We start from the raw sequence: 19,636 nt of genomic DNA, 5'->3' as shown, positions 1-19,636 counted from the left end.
AGAATCTAAATTTCAAAGACCTGGACCTAAAAAAGAACATGGTTAAAACATGGACATTCACTACTACATGTATATGGCTGAATATAAATCTTACCTTGAACTGCATCATATAACCAGGCTGTATAATGAGCTCCCTGGAGGACAGTATATTGTGTGTTTTGTCCTTCTTTTTGTTTGGCCAATAAAGATGAAATGATGGGTTGCCACAGAAACCAGCTGTTCTCACAGCATTGGGGTAGAAACTCCAGTGTTCATCATGGGACGTACCTTCTAGTAGGAGAACAAATATGAATTATTTTCTGATATTGCAAGTAGTTTAACGTTGTGCTGAGCAAATGGCAGTAAAACACTACTGATGATTTACAAATGCTACATGCTGATGATTTACAAATGCTACATGCTGATGATATACAAATGCTACATGCTGATGATTTACAAATGCTACATGCTGATGATTTACAAATGCTACATGCTGATGATTTACAAATGTTACAATGAATTCAACTCCACACTGCATATTCAGATCTATTGGGACTAAAAGTGCAATCATGGTGAGAGGGTGAGTGAGAACACACCACCTGTATTGCACTAACACTAACAACAGTGACTACACCCACTGAGAGCCTTTTTTTCTGATTTAATACTGCTAAGTGAGTGCACTGCTATAGGTTGTATATTTGTGTGTATGTGTATATATGTGTATATGTGTGTGTGTGTGTGTGTATATATATATATATATATATATATATATATTGTTATAACATAGTAGGAGCACTAAAACATATTGATTAGAGAATAGAGGAGCGCGATCAGACATTATAATATAACTGATTTACAAATGCTGTCTAGCATTAGCACCACCAGTAGCAAAGTCAGTAATGTAATAATGGCAAAGCATTGAAAAAGGTGAAGAAAGGTAAAGCTGGCATAAGAAGAAAAGAACGGAATTATCTATTCACAATGATAATCAACACAGTTATAAACATACCATCATCAAATGTGTCAACAAGTTGACTAGGGTTGATCTCCGCTCCCCCAATTAATATGTTATCAAGGGCCCACTGAGACCGATCAGGACCTGGAACCACATAACCATTGCTTATGGTAAAGGGTTGCCACCATCGCAGGCGAGTTGTGTTAGTTTGGGCATGTTCAGGAAGAAGTATGTAATCGTAGCGGACTGCCAAGTATTTCTGATAATCCATCTCATGAAGTAGTGTCCAAGAGATACCTAAAAAAATAAAAGTATTATGTATTTACTTATTTTGGTAATTTATATAGTGCCAACACATTCCACAGTGCTGTACAGAGATATAATATATAGTTTTTAATTTTAAGTGACTTTTCCGTCTTTTCTCAATGTAAATACGCATTCAATTATAAGGACCTAGAAGTGATGCTGATTTAGTGTACTATATTGAAGTGTCACTGTGGAAAAAAATAGACTAAATGCAGGAAGTCCCAGCCAGTACAGTGTCACTGCCTAATAACTAAGCATAACTAAAAAAATAATCAATGTAAATTGTAAACATTCTCTAATTCCCCTGTTGATTTTGAAAATTATGACAACAGTGACTTTAAACATTAAAGGGGTATTCCACTCAAATATCATTTTTGATATGTTGCTGCTCATGGTGAAACTAACAATTCCTTTAATACTTGTTATTATCTATTCAGTCTCCTTCCCCCAGTTCTCAGCTGTTGCTTTGTGCAGAAAACACAAAAATCTCTGTGAGCTTTTATCTCTGTCTCCCCCTTCTTTCTCCTTCCTACTGAGGCAGCTTATAACTGGATTTATCTGCAACATTGTAGCTCCTTTTTGTAATGCTGGGTTATTCTGAGGTCATGTTGCTAATAAACTCACTTTGATACAATGTTGCAGATAATGACAGTCAGGGACTTGTTTACATCAGCTGTCTCAGAAGGGAGAGGGGAGGATGGGGAGACAGAGAGAGAAACTTAGCTGAAATTATAAAGAGCCAGGAGATAACTAATGGGAGCCATGTCAACAGAAATCAGGCAAAGGCAAAAAGGCCTTGACAAAAAACATATGCAGCTTTATATAACTTTTTTTTTAAATAATTTCCTTTAATAATTTTTTTTTCTAACATAACCAACAAAGGTTTGAAAAAGAGCTTTTTTCTTCTTTGTGGCAACATATTTTCATTTAATCAGTAAAAACCTACCTCCATCAGTAGAATAATCTAAAAGAACACCTTCTTTCCTACACGTTGGTCTATGGCAAGATGTTATATTTTCACTGCCAATTCTTGCCCAATATTGAATAAACCTAGGAAAATAATATTTGTTTAAATTATTATTAAGTGATATCATTACATATATATCTTCTCTGCTGAAAACAATACAATTATCATTGTTATTTCAACAATTTTTGCAAAAACAAAAAAACAGAATGTCTTTAGATGGGTAGAAAACTGTTGTGGTTGTCCCTTTTTGTTGTTAAAATGATAAAAAAAAAAAAAAATACTACTTAAAAATATTTCTGTAGTACAATACAATTTCTCTGAACCTTACTTTGCTCCCCTTAAATCTAGATCCTGGGTGACTGTTTGCCGAACAGCAGATGATGAAAAATAAAGGGCAGTGTCTTCAGCTAGGATGCCGCAGTCGGTACATGTTTTCCCCCCCTCCATGGATAGCCAAGAATCAGGTTTCAGTTCATCACTGTCAAAGCGCTCCTTTAGAAAAGTCTGTAAAGTATAACATTAATTTTACAATGTATAGGATAATAATAATAATAATAATAATAATAATAATAATAATAATAATAATAATTCCTTTTTTCCTTTAGTGTTATTAACAAATAATGCGATGTAAACTGAGTTCATAAGTTCATATGTATATATACAAATTTAAAATATCTGTAATTGCCTTCAGAATTTGCATGGTTCAGTATCTATGTATAATGTTTTCATTAAATTGAGGCAGTGATGTGCACACAGGATTTTAGGTACTTTTGGGCACATTTGATTCCTCCTATTTAAACATATATTGATGTAAAAAGCATCTAAAACAAATGCAAATCTTGGAACCTGCCATGTACCTCACATTTCTGCACTTTGCACCACATTTCTTTTGCCTAGTACCGTATGTCTCCACCAATGTATGTATCATACTCACCTTTACTGGATGGGACAGATAACAGTTTGGCCCAGAGTATCCTGGGTCACAAATGCACTGCTCCTTCAAGCAATCCCCATGACCGTTACAATTGTCCAAGCAGCCAGGTCCAATGTATAAATTGTCAATTCCCCACTGCATATCTGAATACTTTTGGTAAAATCGAAACCTGACAGGACTGCAAGAAAATGTTCTGTTAAAAAGGGGCTACAGAAGGTATGGCAAAATGCTAGGGTACTGGGAAGGAGAAAGATGACACTTAAAGCCTTATTACACACACAGATTATTTTATAGATATCTGACAGATTCTTGAAGCCAAAGCCAGGAATGGATTTGAAAAGAGGAGAAATCTCAGTCTTTCCTTTATGACCTGTTCTGTGTTTATAGTCTGTTCCTGGCTTTGGCTTCAATGATCTGTAAGATAAATCTGTGTGTGAAATAGGTCCCTAACAAGTGGCAAACTAAAACTATGATCTAGGTAAGTAAAAGACATGCTACAATTCTGAACTGTATAAGAAAAACATCCAAAGTGAGGGCTCTTTTACATGGATAGATTATTGTGCAAAAAAATAATTGTTAAATCATTCGAATTTAAGCGATATTTTTTGTGTGTGTATGCAGACAACGATTGAATGACTAATAAAAATTCATTCATATGTCATTGATCACATCTTTTAAACTGACTATAAAATAATTGTTAATCATTTGCAAATCTTTCGGTTTATGTACACATCCTAAGTAGAAAATGTTCTACAAACTAAATATTTAAGAAACAGCACATCAAAACACACACATATATTACCATATACATTTTATAAGGTACAGTACTATAATGAATCACTGTAGGCAATATACAATTAATTATATGTGAAGCAATAGTTGTAAATAGACCCACTTACTCTTGTGCTGCTTCTTGTTAACTCATAAACAGCTCTTCTTACTGTCTGACATATGGCTGGTGTGCAACACACCATGCTGATATTATTTGCTCTGATACACAGGCATAAATCCAAAAAGGTAAACCTCTTTTGGTTTGTTACACGATTAAACATACTAGCTACTAGCTAGTTCTACTTCTATACAAACCTATATATTACCTGGGCTTATCTCATGGAGACAACCTATATCCATAAGTCATTAGAGGGCATATGTATAGAATGTCATAGAAGGATAGCCAACCTCCACAATATAGAGAGCCACTAGACTGCCTTCAGATCACCTATGCTTTATAAGCACAGTTATTAACATCTATGGCTACCATATTATATTTTATATCCCCCCGAAAATAGCTTTCCTTACTGACAGCAGCTACATGCCCAGTATTAGGTGCTGTATATATGACTTTATTTTTTTTTTTTTAAAAAGGACATTGTCAGGATTGTGCTGTAACCTGGTGTGAACTGAACCTGTTTTTGCTTCTGTGTGCCACACCTGCTTGCTTATCAGCTATCTGGCAATGCGGGAGTTAATCTGATTTTCTAGGAGACTTGATCTTTCCAGCTGAGTAGGTCATTAGACTGACAGGAATCTCTGCCTATCTGGAACCTGGATATCTGAGCGCCGGTCCAATGGGGATTCGGACTGGGCTCTGGTTCAGTATAAAAGGAAGCTAAGACAAAGTTCCAGTGCTGGTTATTAGCTTAAAACCCTGATCCCAGCTTCCCTTGTCTACTTCTGCGATCCCCACTCCTAATCCCTCTGTTTTGCTTGACTTGATACCTGACCTCCTGCCTGACTTTTTGACTACCCGTTTGCTTGCTGATTTTGTACTGCATTGCCTGTTTGGATTTTTGACCCGGCTTGTTTGACTATTCTTCTGTGTTGTTTGTCCGTCTTGTTCCGTGTGCATGTTCTGTGTTACAACCTTCCTCCGGGAAGGTTGTAAACTATTTTTTAGACTGTGTCCTCGCTCCTCAGGTAACGAGGCTCAGAGAGTGGGTATTGTTATGTCTCTTCTCCTGGGGCCCCCTCAGGAGTGGGCTTTTTCTTTGTCACCTGACTCCCCTGACTTGCAGACAGTCAACCGGTTCTTCTCTGCATTGGGACTGCTTTATGATGACCTGAAAAGTGCAGCCAATGCTGAGCGACGCCTGACTATGCTACGGCAAGGTGACCGACCGGTTGAGGACTACTGCTCGGAGTTTAGGCAGTGGAGCGGTCCTTCCATGTGGAACGACTCTGTCCTCCGGTTCCAATTCCGGGCCGGGTTGAGCGACCGACTTAAAGACATGTTAGTGGCCTACCCGACGCCTGGCACCCTTGAGGAAAGCATGACCCTGGCCATTAGGGTAGACCGACGATTGAGGGACCGACAGCGGGAAAGGGGTACTTTAGACCATACCAGAACCTCCTTCCCTAAACCTTCCCCACCTGTGATACCCACTCTGGGAGAAACCATGCAAGCAGACGCCAAGACCAGACGAGCTAACCGTCTTCTGAGCAACCTCTGCCTATACTGTGGCAAGGCTGGACATCGTGTAAGAGGATGTCCTTCCAGGCCGGTGCCACCACCAGAAAACTCCAGGCGCCTGAGTGACTATCGAGGGGGTCACTCAGGCGCACAGGTAACCTTCACCAAAAAGAACAAGCTCTTATTGCCTATTTCTCTGATGTTGGGGGGAAAATGTATTTCTGGGTATGCCCAGGTCGATTCTGGGTCTTCTGCAAATTTTATTAACCCCATTTTCTGGTCAGGTTTAGAGGTATGTCCCCTGCTGCTCAAGTGTCCAGTAAATGTCACTGGAGCAGACTCTGCCCCGTTTGCTCAAGGGAATGTACAGTATGTTACCCCCTGCCTTGAAGTTAAGGTGGGGTCTGTTCATGTTGAAACCCTGGATTTTCTTCTCATTTTCTTCTGATGTGATTTTAGGTTTACCCTGGCTAGAAGCACATAATCCTGTATTTGATTGGTCCAGCAGGGAACTTGTTCGATGGGGGCCTAAGTGTGCTTCCTATTGTGTTGCTGTGTCTCTTGCAGAATGTTCCCCTGGGGAGGGAGAAATTCCTGAGTTCTTGTCTGATTATGTGGATGTGTTTGATGAAAGTGCAGTGGACGGATTGCCTACCCACAGACCATATGACTGTTCAATTGATTTAATTCCTGATGCCAAATATCCCAAGGGTCGTATCTTCAATCTGTCTTGTCCTGAGAGGGAGGCCATGCGGGAGTATATTAAGGATAGTCTCCGTAAGGGCCACATTCACCCATCCTCCTCTCCTCTGGGGGCGGGATTATTTTTTGTGGGTAAAAAGGATGGTGGGCTTCGGCCCTGTATAGACTACCGGGAGTTGAACAAGATCACTTTTAAGAACCAACACCCGCTACCCCTAATTCCTGACTTGTTCAACCAGATAGTGGGTGCTAAATGGTTCTCCAAGATTGACTTGCGGGGAGCATACAACTTGATAAGGATCAAGGAGGGTGATGAATGGAAGACTGCTTTCAATACCCCTGAAGGGCATTTCGAATACCTTGTTATGTCTTTCGGCTTATGCAATGCCCCAGCAGTCTTCCAGCATTTCGTAAATGATGTATTCCGAGAGTATCTGGGTCATTTTTTAGTTGTGTATCTTGATGATATTTAAATTTTTTTCTCCCAATTGGTCCTCACACATCCTGCATGTCCGTACAGTCATGGAGCTTCTGAGAGCCAATAACCTTTGTGCGAAGCTGTCGAAATGCCAGTTTGGTATACAGGAAGTTTCATTTCTGGGGTACAAAATAACTTCAAACTCGTTTGGTATGGACCCCCTTAAGGTCATAGCCATCGAAAACTCGGAGCGACCCAATAACCTGAAGGCTCTGCAGAGGTTTTTGGGGTTCGCCAATTATTATAGAAAATTAATTAAGGGGTTTTCGCTTATAGCCAAACCCCTCACTGATTTAACCAGAAAGGGAGCGGATCTGGTAAACTGGACCCCAGACGCTATCAGGGCATTCAACAAACTAAGACAATGTTTCTCAGAGGCTCCAATACTGGCACAACCGGACTTTGAGCGTCCTTTTATTGTGGAGGTGGACGCATCTGAGGTGGGGGTAGGAGCGGTCCTGTCTCAAGGGTCAGCTACTCTTACCAACCTCCGGCCCATTGATTTCTTCTCTAGGAAGTTCTCTAAGGCAGAGTGTAACTACGATATAACAGAGAGTTACTAGCTATAAAAATGGCATTTGACGAATGGAGACACTTCCTAGAGGGGGCAAAACATAAGGTGCTTGTGCTTACCGATCACAAAAATCTAGTATACTTAGATAAAGCTAAACGTCTCACACCAAGGCAGGCCAGATGGGCCCTGTTTTTTACTCGCTTCAACTTCGAGATCACCTATTGGCCTGGCTCTAAAAATGTCAAAGCTGATGCTTTGTCTCACAGCTTTGACCTCGAGAGCACTCATAGGGACCATCCCGATACTATTCTGAACCCTGGTGTAGTAGTGGCCGTCTTACAACCTGACCTGTTGACTTTGATCACAGAGTCTCAGTCCCTTGCACCCCAGAATACTCCAGAAACTCTATTGTTTGTACCCCCGAATCTTCGTGTCTGGGTCTTGGAGAAGATTCATGGTTCGGTGTTGGCTGGTCACCCGGGGGTGGCAGGAATTAAGTATTTGCTCGCGCGTCATTACTGGTGGCCTTCCTGGGCCCGAGCACGAGTCAGCCTACTCTGGCGTCCGGAAACTGTCAACGCGTCAGCGTGCAGAGTCTTCTACCGAGCCGGCTCCTTCCAAAACCGGGCCATATGGACTCCACCAGGACATATGGGTGATATCATCAGAAGGTGTTGTACACATTATACAATCTGAATAACCATTATTGAATTGCGATACCGCACCTGTCGATACGTGGATCTGACTACTACCTGATATCTATTATGTATCACATAAGTGTTTATCATATTTTACTGCCTGCATATGCTGTTGTGCCATCCCGGATTTTCCTTCTCACCTCCTCTCCTTGTGTTTTCCACCCCTTCCCCCTCCCTTTTTGTCCCTCCCCTTGGGCTGGCTTTTCCAATGCTTTCACATATATATATATATATATATCCTGTTAGCACTGTATCTGTATGCTTGACGAAGGCCTATGGCCGAAACGTTGCAATTTTGTGCCCTGATGTGTGAATAAACACACTCTTTTTTGAATTTTGGATCCTGTGGGAATCCTTTTCTCTGATCTCAACCAGTGCTCATACCAAGGATTGTGAGCCCTTCTGCGTGCATCCCAATTTTCTACCCTGTGGTCATATTCGGAGTATCTCCAAGGTGCTGTTGGTCTTTTGTTGATGCTTGTGCGACCTGTGCTTGGTCTAAGGTTCCCCGTAGGCCACCTAAGAGTCTCTTACGTCCTCTGCCGGTGCCTACGAGACCTTGGTCACACATTTCAATGGATTTTATCACTGACCTGCCGCTGTCTAAGGGAAAAACTGTAATTTGGGTTGTTGTGGATAGATTTTCTAAGATGTGCCATCTCATCCCTCTGTGTAAACTGCCTAATGCTCGCACCTTAGCTACATTGTTTGTTAATCACATTTTTCGCCTTCATGGTATCCCTGAAAATATTGTGTTTGACCGTGCGTTCAGTTTGTAGCGAAATTTTGGAGAGAGTTCTGTGGGCGGTTGGGAATCTCCTTGTCCTTCTCGTCTGCCTTACACCCGCAGATGAATGGGCAGACCGAGAGAATCAACCAGTTTCTAGAGCAATTTCTGAGATGTTTTGTGGCTGATGCCCACGACAAACAGAGTTTCTTTTGCAATTACGGTTTTAACCCTAGGTACTCTTCTACTCACGCCGCAGATTCAGTTAACCCTTCGGCTGAAGCCTTGTTCACAAAACTGTGCACAGTTTGGGCCCAAGCTCATCAGAGCTTAGTTAAAGCCCAAGAGTTATATCAAAAACATGCTAATAAAAGACGCATACCTGGCCATCAATACGTACTGGGGGGAAAGGTCTGGCTCTCTACCAGGAATCTAAGGTTAAGAGTACAGTCTGCTAAACTAGCACCCAAATATATTGGTCCATATACCATTGTGGAAGGTATTAATCCCCTTCAGCAGAAGCATCCAATCACAACCACATGTATAGGATGGGCACTAAACTGGCTACTACAAAGAGATAGCTGTTAGCTAAACAGTGTGTATATCTATTTAGATGAAGAAAAGAAAGATACACAGTTGAGTCACATTATTACGACCACTTCCTACTTTCAGTGTTTGCATTGCATAGCTCAGGAATAAAGTCATGTGTTGTGAGCTGGCTTGGTGGGTATGTAAGGTGTAAAACAGGTTGCCCTCACACATATCCCTTGTTGCTGTCATGGGTACAAGGGGCAATTTATCAGAGTTGCAAAACAGGATAATTGCCCTTTAAGCCAAAGGTGGATTGTATGATGCTGCACAGTTTGTGAACTATTTGTGTCCTGCTGTGGTGTAGAGAGTGGACAAATCATGGCATCATTGTAAATAAGCGAGTGGACACTGTGGAGCTCCACGTGTCATTGCTATGAGAGGTGAATGTCAGCTATGAATGTGTGCAAGGACAGACAAGCTACAGTGGAGCAGCTCACCACCAAGATACAAGATTTGTGGAAAATAACAGTTCAACAAACCCTAATACAAGTAGGGCATCCAAATCACACGTATGATCATCCATTTTTCCATTCTTCCATTTTTTTCTTGCAAACTTATTTTTATTTAACATTTTTCTCTTTTCCAAAATGAGTCATACAAATACAGATAATATGAAAAGTGTAACAAAAAGAACACATACAAGTAAATGATGCCATTGCTGCCAATTTCAGCATATCTGAGGGATCATATAGATCTCCTGGTACATATGATCCCAAGCAATATAGTCGCAGAGAACTATATGAACTTCGAAAAAGTAAACAACCCCCCTCTCACCATCCCTCACAGGAATGAGGCCCCACGTCCTTTATGGCACACAGAGAACACTCAAAAGCCTCAATCTAGAAATCTAAGGGCTCAGAGGGAGTCTGCAATGTCCGCCCTCAAATATTATGCTGTATTACAAAAGGGTTTGACCACCCTATGTATTTCTGATTAACAATACATTTCTTCCACTTTTTAAAAAAAAAATGATTTGCGCTTTTTTCTCTTGCTTGGCATCCAACTGAATCAATAAATAATGCTTCATTTGTTGGAGCACATGCTCATTAGTAGGCTTATCACTCTTCAGCCACCTTGCCAGCAAGCATAGCTTTGCCACCTATATGAATGTAGTAGAAGGTAGGCTGACAGCTCAGGGGAAGAGAGGTGTAATAAAATGAGATGTGGGTTTAGGGGAAGGAGACCCTCAGCTTCACATTAAGTCAATCAAAGATTTCCAGAATGTCTGCACCACTGCACTATTGGACAGAGCTCAGTCTCTGAGTGAGACAGGGTTCTGGGAAAGATAAATCTGTAAGTGGGGCGATGCATGAGACAGAATTGGGATTCTCTTTATTATTCACATATGACCCCAGTCTGCACCCAGCACCAGCCTTTCAAGATCTGACCAGACAAATCGGGCATAGGCCACTTCTCTTTTCAATACTTAAACATAGACAATGCTAGCCTCTTTGTGGCTGCATACGTCAACAATAGATAGAGAACCTATAGGGTGCTGAGTGGACACTGTTATAAAAGTGGTGATAGGGATAGAAAAGTCTTCCATTTTCACAGTGATATCATAAATGGACCTCTGCTTATGAGCAAAAAATTGCCTTCATGAGTCACACTTTTTGTTTTATCAAGCGGATAGATGTTGGTGTGTCAGCTGAGAAACATCAGAGAACAGACACCATGCAACTATTGCTGAGGGGAACACAAGCTATTGGGGCCAGGTCTATAGTTTAAGCAATGTTTTTGTGGCATTTTCTGGGCCCACTAATCCATACGTAAGGCATTCTCAGCCAATTTGGCCATGAATCTATCCTTGCAGATAACATAAAACCATGCATGTTGATTGTCTTGCCCGGGGTGGATGGGATCCAACAATGCGACATGTCACACAGATAGAAATGTTGGTTGAAAGAGCATGATCAAGGCCTTCAAATGTTACCCTTGTCACCTAATTCCCCAGACTTGAACAGAATTAAAGGGGTTATCCAGCGCTACAAAAACATGGCCACTTTTGCCCCACTCTTGTCTCTACTTCAGGTGTGGTTTGCAATTAAGCCCCATTTATTTCAATGGAACTAAGTTTCAAACCGCACCCAATCTGGAGACAAGAATGGTGCAAACGTGGCCATGTTTTGTAGCACTGGATAACCCCTTTAAGCATCTGTGGGTTTACCTTAATCGTTGTGTTAACCCAATAAAACCTCACACACGCACCTTTCAGCAGCCGTGGGATGCACTGCAGTCAGTATGGTTTTAGATACCTGTGACAACTTACCAAAACATTATTGAGTTACTCCCAGGCCATCTAGCTACTGTCCCTACTGAACACAGCAGTTACTGTGCACAATAATAGCTGCTGCTCAAAAATAATGTGACTCAACTGTGCACATTGTCTGAAAAGTTGTCTGATGCCTGGTCCTTGTTTTCAGCTGACAGCTATCTCGCCTCTTCTCTGAGAGTAGTTCAACATGCCCAATCAGTCTACCCCCCCCATCATGTCGGGAGAGAATCAGGAGGCCCTTATACACATCAGATGGTTGGGCAGTCTCACTAAAATTGTCGGGTTTGACCAATACATATCTAATGCACCAGAGAATTTAAAAGCTCTGCTATCTTTCAAGTTTTGTTTTAACTGATCTTCAAATATAGCTTTTATGGAGTACTTTCAACTTAACAAAGCTCATTGATTTTAACTAGATTAGATGGCAAATAAAATTGTTGATAAAAAAAGTTTTCAATTAATTTTGATCAAAATCTGTTAGTTTAAAAACAAAACATTAACTCTGATTTTCCTTATTTGTTCATATATACAGTATTATACATACAGATGTCGCCAGGCTTAACATGAGTTGTAGCCAGGGTAACTTGCAATAATAACATATTTAACGTGACTTTCTAATTGACTTAACATAGCTCCCTGACACAATTGTTGCATCAGGGTTCAAGTTAACCTTGGCTACAACTCATGTTAAGCCTGGCTACATCCCTGGCTACATCTGTATATATTATATAGGTTGGAAAAGAAGAGACATCATGCAGTTTTTCTAGGTTGCATATTCCTAATTTTTCACAAAAGTTAAAACAAATCATCCTTTAGAGACTCACTTTCCGAAAAGGTTAACAGGCAGAGGATAGATGACACGTTTCCATCCCTTAGTTGGAAAAAATACTGATGGCTGTGACACGATCCCAGAGCATTTAGGGTCAGCAGGTAAACACTGTGGAACTAGGTAGCTCCAGCTTACACCAAAGTCAGTGGAATACTGAATATGTACATTGTTTGGCACATTCTTATCTGAGGTCTTGCAGCCAACTGCTATCTATAATTAAAAAAAAAGTAATTATTTTCATTGAAGTAGCAATTTGTTGTCAATGGTCACTTGTGTTGTAATGGCGAGGTTAGGAAGAACCATTCATATTTATAAGATTGACAAGCCGACAGCCAAGCCTAGCCAAGTGCTTTGCTTTGTTTGTACTGTAAATTTGCCGATCCCTAAATACAACACAAAAGCAGGTAATGGAAAACAGAATCAGCACATTTACCTTAAACTGCATAATCCAGTTTTCTGCAGGTGTCAGATCATGGGTTACTGTGTATACTTCTCTGCCGTCATGACTTCCACAGATCATAACACCATCAGGTGAGTCACAGAATCTCTCAATACTGCAGTCATCATGGAAAAGCCAATGCTCATTCACTAATAAATAAATAAAAAGTATACTCCTTGTGAAATAGCAAAACTTTACAAACGGTTATATGTAATAGGAGAGGTCACATTTTGTTACATTTTATATCTGTGTATATATGATGTTTAATAAATGCTAAACACTGTTTCATTACAAGATTTTAATTTTTTTTTGCAAAGGGTTGATAACAAATAAGTGTTTTACTGCTAAAACTGTGAGAATGTACCCATTCACAGTGGTGGTGTCAATGCAGCCAATTACTATGGAGCAATGAGCACATGTTTTACCACTAGAGATAAGCCTGACTTGAGCATGTAGAAGTCTGATTGTTCGGCATTTGAATACCAGTGGCTGGAGAAGTTGGATGCAGCTCTAGGGAGTACGGGAAAACATAAATATAGCTTTAGGGTGGAATCCAACTTCTTCAATCACTGGTATTCAAATGCCGAACGATCGGAACCTAGCATGTTTGAGTTGCACTCACTCCTATTTACCACAAATTGCAGTGAGCTATTGTTTGCATGCTCTTTAAGGGTATAACACATTTCAGTTGCTTCACAGCAAAATCACAGTAATTTACATGCATTTTGCAGAGCAGTAAGGGATACTTGGCAAACTACTGTATCTCTATAAGTACACCCAGCCTCAGTGATGCTAAACAAAATGTCATGGAGTTTAAATTATTAACTTGCTTTTCAGTGCCTTCCATCCATCTACTGCTTTGCACATGGGGCATATACTTATTGCTCTTGCAATGAAATGCTTTAGAGTATGTTCACACACGCCGAAGTTTCATTGTGTTATCGCAAATAAGGAAGGCTGGACGGCAATTAAATGATTAATTACTACAATGAAGTGATGTAAAAATGTAATGAAATTATGCAGAACTGCAATAAAATAATTACTGCAATTAAATGATACGCTTACATTGAGTTGTTACTGCATGTATGGACACAGCCTAAAATAACGTATAAAAAAACATAAAACAAATGATGGCAGCTAAAATCATTATACTATACTATTATACATTATATGTTAAATTACCTGCAGTTTTTTCTTCACCATAAAAATCAAAGGAAATCCTCCCAATGGGGCCAGCATCAGCTGGTGTGCGCTCATGTTGTGGAAGTGGAGCACTGCTGAAAGTGTCTAACATCACTGTACTCTGATCTACAGAACCAGATATCAACACATTGTCGATTGCCCAATCATTTTGGTCTAAGCCATCGTGTTTAGGCTGCCACCAGCGGAATCGAGTGCCAACTGTCTTAGCAGTGGGAGGTAGGAGAATATTTACAAAGCTGCAAGGAAAACAGTATTATTAAATAGCTTACAGTGGTGTCACATTTTGAAGTGTAAGAAATAGCATTTTTCAGAAACAGTATTTAAAGTAATCCATACATATTAAAGTGTAACTTTTCATTTCATGTGACGTTTCAGGATAACTTGTCCATTGCATGTATATAAGTAGCAGGACTATATTCGGCCATTCTATCACTAGTATATGTCATTTCCCCCTGGTTACGTTCCTTAAAATTCCATCTCTCTGCTTTCCCTATGCTCACCTGTAGTGTGGATACAGACTAACCTCTGTATTGGCTCCCATACACTATGTGGAAACTAAAATCAAGATCCTGTAATCCTACCTCACTGTAGCAGAATTAAACAGCCAACATGTCAATTCAGCTTTTTCTTTGGTTACAAAGTCTACAAACTGCATATGCTGTTTCTCAGCTCTTCCTGCTCACTCATCCCCCTTGGCCCCTTCCCCCTCCATAGGCTTTCATGGGCAGTGTAAACCAGTCTTCACTCTGCGTTACTCCTTTGTAAACTGTTTTCTCTTGATAATGGTGGTTAAGAAACTGCCTTGTGAGTACAGTAGGAAGCTCTTTTGCCTAATAAAATCTATTACAGAATCTATTGATTTCTGCAAGTTGCATATGGGTATACACCTATAATACAGATTCAAAATACAGTTGTATTACAGATTAAAATGGCATCAGTATTTCATCAGTATTGCTTCAATATGGCATCTGTATTTCTGCACTAATGGGCTGTCTTCTCGGGAGAAAACTTAATTACACCTTGAAAAATGAATACAAATGAAAAATGCACATTAGTTTTTTTTTAAATATGTGCATATTTTTATATGTGAATGTGAATAGCCCCATAGATTAGCTCCATGTTTGCAAAATATAAAGGGTAATATAGATGATAAAAACTATCATATAAAAGCAGCCTAAGGGCTTATCCATTTTTTGTTTTTGTTTTGAAATGCATAAAAAAAATGCTGTGTCTGCTTGTACTACAAGATGGGTGGATTTATCATTGCTGTGCCTGCTGTACATCGGCCAAAAGTTACAAATGTTTGAGCAACCACCACGATTTGCATCAAAATTTTTTTGATCTACACCATGCTCATCTGGCAGGTGGACAGTGGGGCGCAGCAAAACATAGAGAGGGCATGGCCTTCATCTACTATGGTGACCACCTATGACATAGATTTATTGAGAGGTATAAGACATGGGGGCAGGGATTTTGTTAAGGCCGGTATACGGATAGGGGCTGGTCTTCATAAATCATAATAGTTTTGTCCTTTTCAGGTGGTTTCCATTATTCTGCTGGACAAAGTAGTGCACACCTCTCTACTATTCCCTACAGCAGGATCCAGTCATTTGAAATTCACTGCAAATGTCAAAATGGATCTAATTGAAACTGCTTAAAATGTAAGTAGACAGCAGTTTATGCAGTTCCCTGATATATTAGTAATAGGGTCATTAAAAGATGTGCTATTTTATAGAATGACAGTAGGGGGAGCTGTGATATAACAATACAGAAGTGTGCTGATCTCCACAAGCGCAAACTTTCCACTGCCAGAGGGTAATACAAAGTATAAGGATTGGTGGGTTTCTCGTTTGTTCTTCGATGCTATATTTTTCTTTAAAATAATATAATCCTATTCAACACCATAGAGGAAAATATAAATACAGTGTGTATACTGGATTTTATTAAAACCATATAGGGCAAACCTAAAATTGATGTTGTTTGCCCATAATAATGTATAAAATATTATCTTGTTTTAGCAGTAATCTAATACATGAACTAAAAAATGAGTCAGAACAACTGTCAATGAGCTCTACCAAAGCAGCTGTTAACTTAGACAACAACACAAAGTATTACAGAGCACCCAATTCACAAGGTACTGTTGACAATAGGGGAGACTTTTAAATATGGTATAAAGTAAAACTTGCTCAGTTGCCCCTAGCAACCAATCAGATTCCACCTTTCATTCCTCACAGACTCTTTGGAAAATGAAAGGTGGAATCTGATTGGTTGCTAGGGGCAACTGATCCAGTTTCACTTTACACCATGTTTGATAAATCTCCCCCAATGAATTCCTGTGCTGATTGGTGCCTGTGCATGGGACTCTGCCGCCATGGGATGCAACTACGGGAATAGGATTTTCCAGCGTCAGCTGCAACTCCATGTCGATCTGTACAGTTTTTCGGCTAAAATTTTAGTTTTTAAATAATGTATTGCCCCCCAAAAGGTATACGAATCACCAATATACACTTATTACAGGAAATGTACATAAAGTGCCTTTTTCCCTGCTCTTACTACTGCTTCAAGGCTTCACTTCCTGGATAAAATGATGTCACAACCCGACTCCCAGAGCTGTGAGGGCACAGGGCACTGGAGGGACACTGAGCATCCCCCTGCCATCATCCTCTCCAGCAGCCACAGCCCGCATAGCTCTGGGAGTCGGGTCGTGACATCACCATTTTATCCAGGAAGTGAAGCCTTGATGCAGTAGAAAGTGCAGGGAAAAAAGCACTTTGTGTGCATTTCCCATAATAAGTGTATATTGGTGATTTGTATAACTTTTGGGGGCAATACAATACTTAAATAAATTTTCACCTTTAAGCAAAATGCAATGTGTGTATTTGCCAGTTATGTAATATATGATGGATGCAATCATATTTATAGATACATGAGCCATAGAAGGTACTAATTAATTGATAATTAGAACAAGAATGCCTAACTATTATAACGTGCCTAGTAAAAAGCAAAGAGCATCAGGTAAGTAAAAATAACAATATTACCAATGGCAACAGCTGCTCTGGTATCCCAAGGATGGTGTTGACCTCTGGAATACTGAAGCAGCTCTTGCTATTGGTAAATTATGGAGGAGATTCACGCATGCTTACAGCAGGAATGCTGTCCATAGCAACCAATCGCACATAAGCTTAAAAAGCTGAACTGTGATTTTTTTTGGTATAGACAACATAAAACATTCCTACTAAAAGACTGCTTGATAAATTTCCTTGATAAATTTAATGTTATACATTACTATGGTCAAGCAACATTTCTACTATGTTTCATATTAATTGTATTAATATTGATATTTGATATTGATGATTTCAAATACATACCCCGGTTTGCTATACTGATCATAAAATATTTCCATCAATAGGTTCCAGGTGATGCCTCCATTTACAGAATACTCCAGCAATACACCTTGATTACGGCTGTGAGGTGTTATTAGACAGCCATACATGAAATAAAACTGAATAAATTCAGCACTAGTGAGATTCAGGTCCACAGTCACCAAGAGACGGCTGCAACCCTGTGGAAAAAGCATGTTCATTAGTCAGCAAGAAAGTCTATAGACTAAAAAGAGACTACAGATCCAGGTTTCTACCTATTATTTATACACTAAACATGACCTAAGTAAAGGACACTGGTTCATATCTCCAGTATACAGAACAGCTTCCAAAACCATGACCTTTTCCTCACTTACAGTGTCCATATAAGGACATAGTCAGAAGTCAGAGTAAAGAATCATTTTTACACAAGTGTGAAACTTGACTCTGATACTCTGAGTATTGACAACTGACTTCTGATTACTGACTTTGACTACTGACTTTAACTACTGACCCCTGACACCTGGCAACTGACTTTTGACTCCTGACTACTTATACATGACTTCTGATCAGATAATGTGTGATATCTGATCTCTGAAATGTCAATAGTTAGGTATTACAGTTTAAGTTTCACTTTAACTTCAATTGATAGGCAGCCCCTAGCTTGCAGTATTCAGGTAACAAAATCAAGTTATATCCGATCTCTGACTGAAGTCCTGTCTTACTTGTTCAGAGCATGGGAGACTGGGGACTGCACGGGGCACCTGTCGCAGTGATTTGCTTTAAAACTAAGTGATAAGCAACAAATTTCTACCTCCAGCTAGCAGCATCAAGCTGTGGAGAAGCAGGTCCAGCTGCACACATCCCATCCCTGGCAGGGTCATCCCCGCAGCTGCAGACAGAGCAGTGGTGTCGGTATCCACTGAGCTCTAGTATGCAATCACTGTCTCACCGTCTCAAACGGCAGTAAAATCGGCCCTGCACGGATTTTTCATGCAGGAGAGCTTCAGGGCTCCACACATTCAGTCAGTGCTTATGCTCCAGGTCAGCAATAGGTCAGCTATTTGCAAAACTGAAACGAATACAATCTTTGAAACTCAGCTCAGCTGTATGCTATGACAGGATTTCTCACTTATGACTTTTACTTATGACAAGTCAGAGATCAGATATCCCTTCATTTTGTTACCTGAATAATGCAAGCTAGGGGCTGCCTAGCAATTGAAGTGAAAGTGCATCTCAAACTAAATAGGGACTTGTAATACTTAACTACTGACATTTCAGAGATCAGCTATCACACATTATTTGATCAGAAGTCAGGTATAAGTAGTCAGGAGTCAAGTCAGTTGTCAGGTGTCATTGGTGAGTAGTCGAAGTCAGAAGTCAGTGGTCAAAGTCAGTAGTCAAAGTCAGTTATCAGAAGTTAGTTATCAGAAGTTAATTGTCAATACTCAGAGTATCAGAGTCAAGTGTCACACTTGTGTCAAAATGATTCTTGACTTTGACTTCTGACTATGTCGTAATATGGACACTGTACTCACTGTACCAAAGAATAATTGATTCAGGGTTAACCTATAGCTACAAGGATTTAAGACAAATAGAGATATTTTATGGGAGCAACTAAAATGTACACACTCACCCCACTAAAGTGAAGAGCCATTCCTGATGCTACTGCACCACAGACACTGCTGAGTTTTCCACCGCTTACTGTCAGCCAGTTCTGGCTAGCTGGAGCTCGATTAAAAGTGTCCTTCAGTTGTGTTGGTAAAGCTACCTCAGGTTCATCACAGTAAATCCCACCCCAGTAGTCATCACACCTGTAAAACAAAAGCAACCCCAAATCTTAAGCATAATTAAATAGACATCATTCAGATTTATATTTATATAAAAGTGCCACTATGACCATATAAGATGCAAGAAACCTCTTGAATGCGAAGCCTATTACAGAAGGGTTATGTGCTTAGAAGATTATTTTTCTTCTAGTGCTATGTTCACACACTGCATGAACAATGGCCGCTGTTCGGCACTCAAACAACATGAAAAAATGGCCATTGTTGTGAGTATGAAATAATGGCTGTTGTTGCACTGAATATTGCATTGATTTCAATGCACAACGGGCTGTTGCTCAATACACTGTGTGAACAACGGCAGTTGTTTTAATTGATTTCAATGCAACTTTTTTAAGACACGATTGGCCATTGTTTCATTAGCGAACAACAGCTGTTGAGTGAACATAGCCTTGTAATGTAATACTAAATATCTTCAGTATGCCA

The 19,636-nt window shown here is 40.0% G+C and overlaps 1 protein-coding gene across 2 annotated transcripts in view; it reads right to left on the bottom strand.

Annotated features, from left to right (window-relative positions):
- RELN (reelin) overlaps positions 1 to 19,636 on the bottom strand; it is a 524,687-nt gene that overhangs the window by 23,568 nt on the left and 481,483 nt on the right. Inside the window, exons 48-57 of one of the 2 annotated variants that reach the window (XM_069977829.1) lie at positions 19,003 to 19,180; positions 17,376 to 17,569; positions 13,987 to 14,243; positions 12,799 to 12,953; positions 12,361 to 12,575; positions 3,142 to 3,319; positions 2,536 to 2,711; positions 2,187 to 2,290; positions 989 to 1,231; positions 95 to 270 (exon numbers count right to left, since the gene is read on the bottom strand). In XM_069977829.1, coding sequence (XP_069833930.1) covers positions 95 to 270; positions 989 to 1,231; positions 2,187 to 2,290; positions 2,536 to 2,711; positions 3,142 to 3,319; positions 12,361 to 12,575; positions 12,799 to 12,953; positions 13,987 to 14,243; positions 17,376 to 17,569; positions 19,003 to 19,180 — 1,876 coding nt within the window. The remainder of the gene's footprint in view (positions 1 to 94; positions 271 to 988; positions 1,232 to 2,186; positions 2,291 to 2,535; positions 2,712 to 3,141; positions 3,320 to 12,360; positions 12,576 to 12,798; positions 12,954 to 13,986; positions 14,244 to 17,375; positions 17,570 to 19,002; positions 19,181 to 19,636) is intronic. The other variant, XM_069977836.1, reaches the window with a different exon arrangement.

Source organism: Dendropsophus ebraccatus, chromosome 1 (assembly GCF_027789765.1).
Source record: "Dendropsophus ebraccatus isolate aDenEbr1 chromosome 1, aDenEbr1.pat, whole genome shotgun sequence".
In the NCBI taxonomy this organism is placed as follows: domain Eukaryota; kingdom Metazoa; phylum Chordata; class Amphibia; order Anura; family Hylidae; genus Dendropsophus; species Dendropsophus ebraccatus.
The sequence above is the reverse complement of the archived record's forward strand: the minus strand, read 5'-3'. Positions and strand labels throughout refer to the sequence as shown.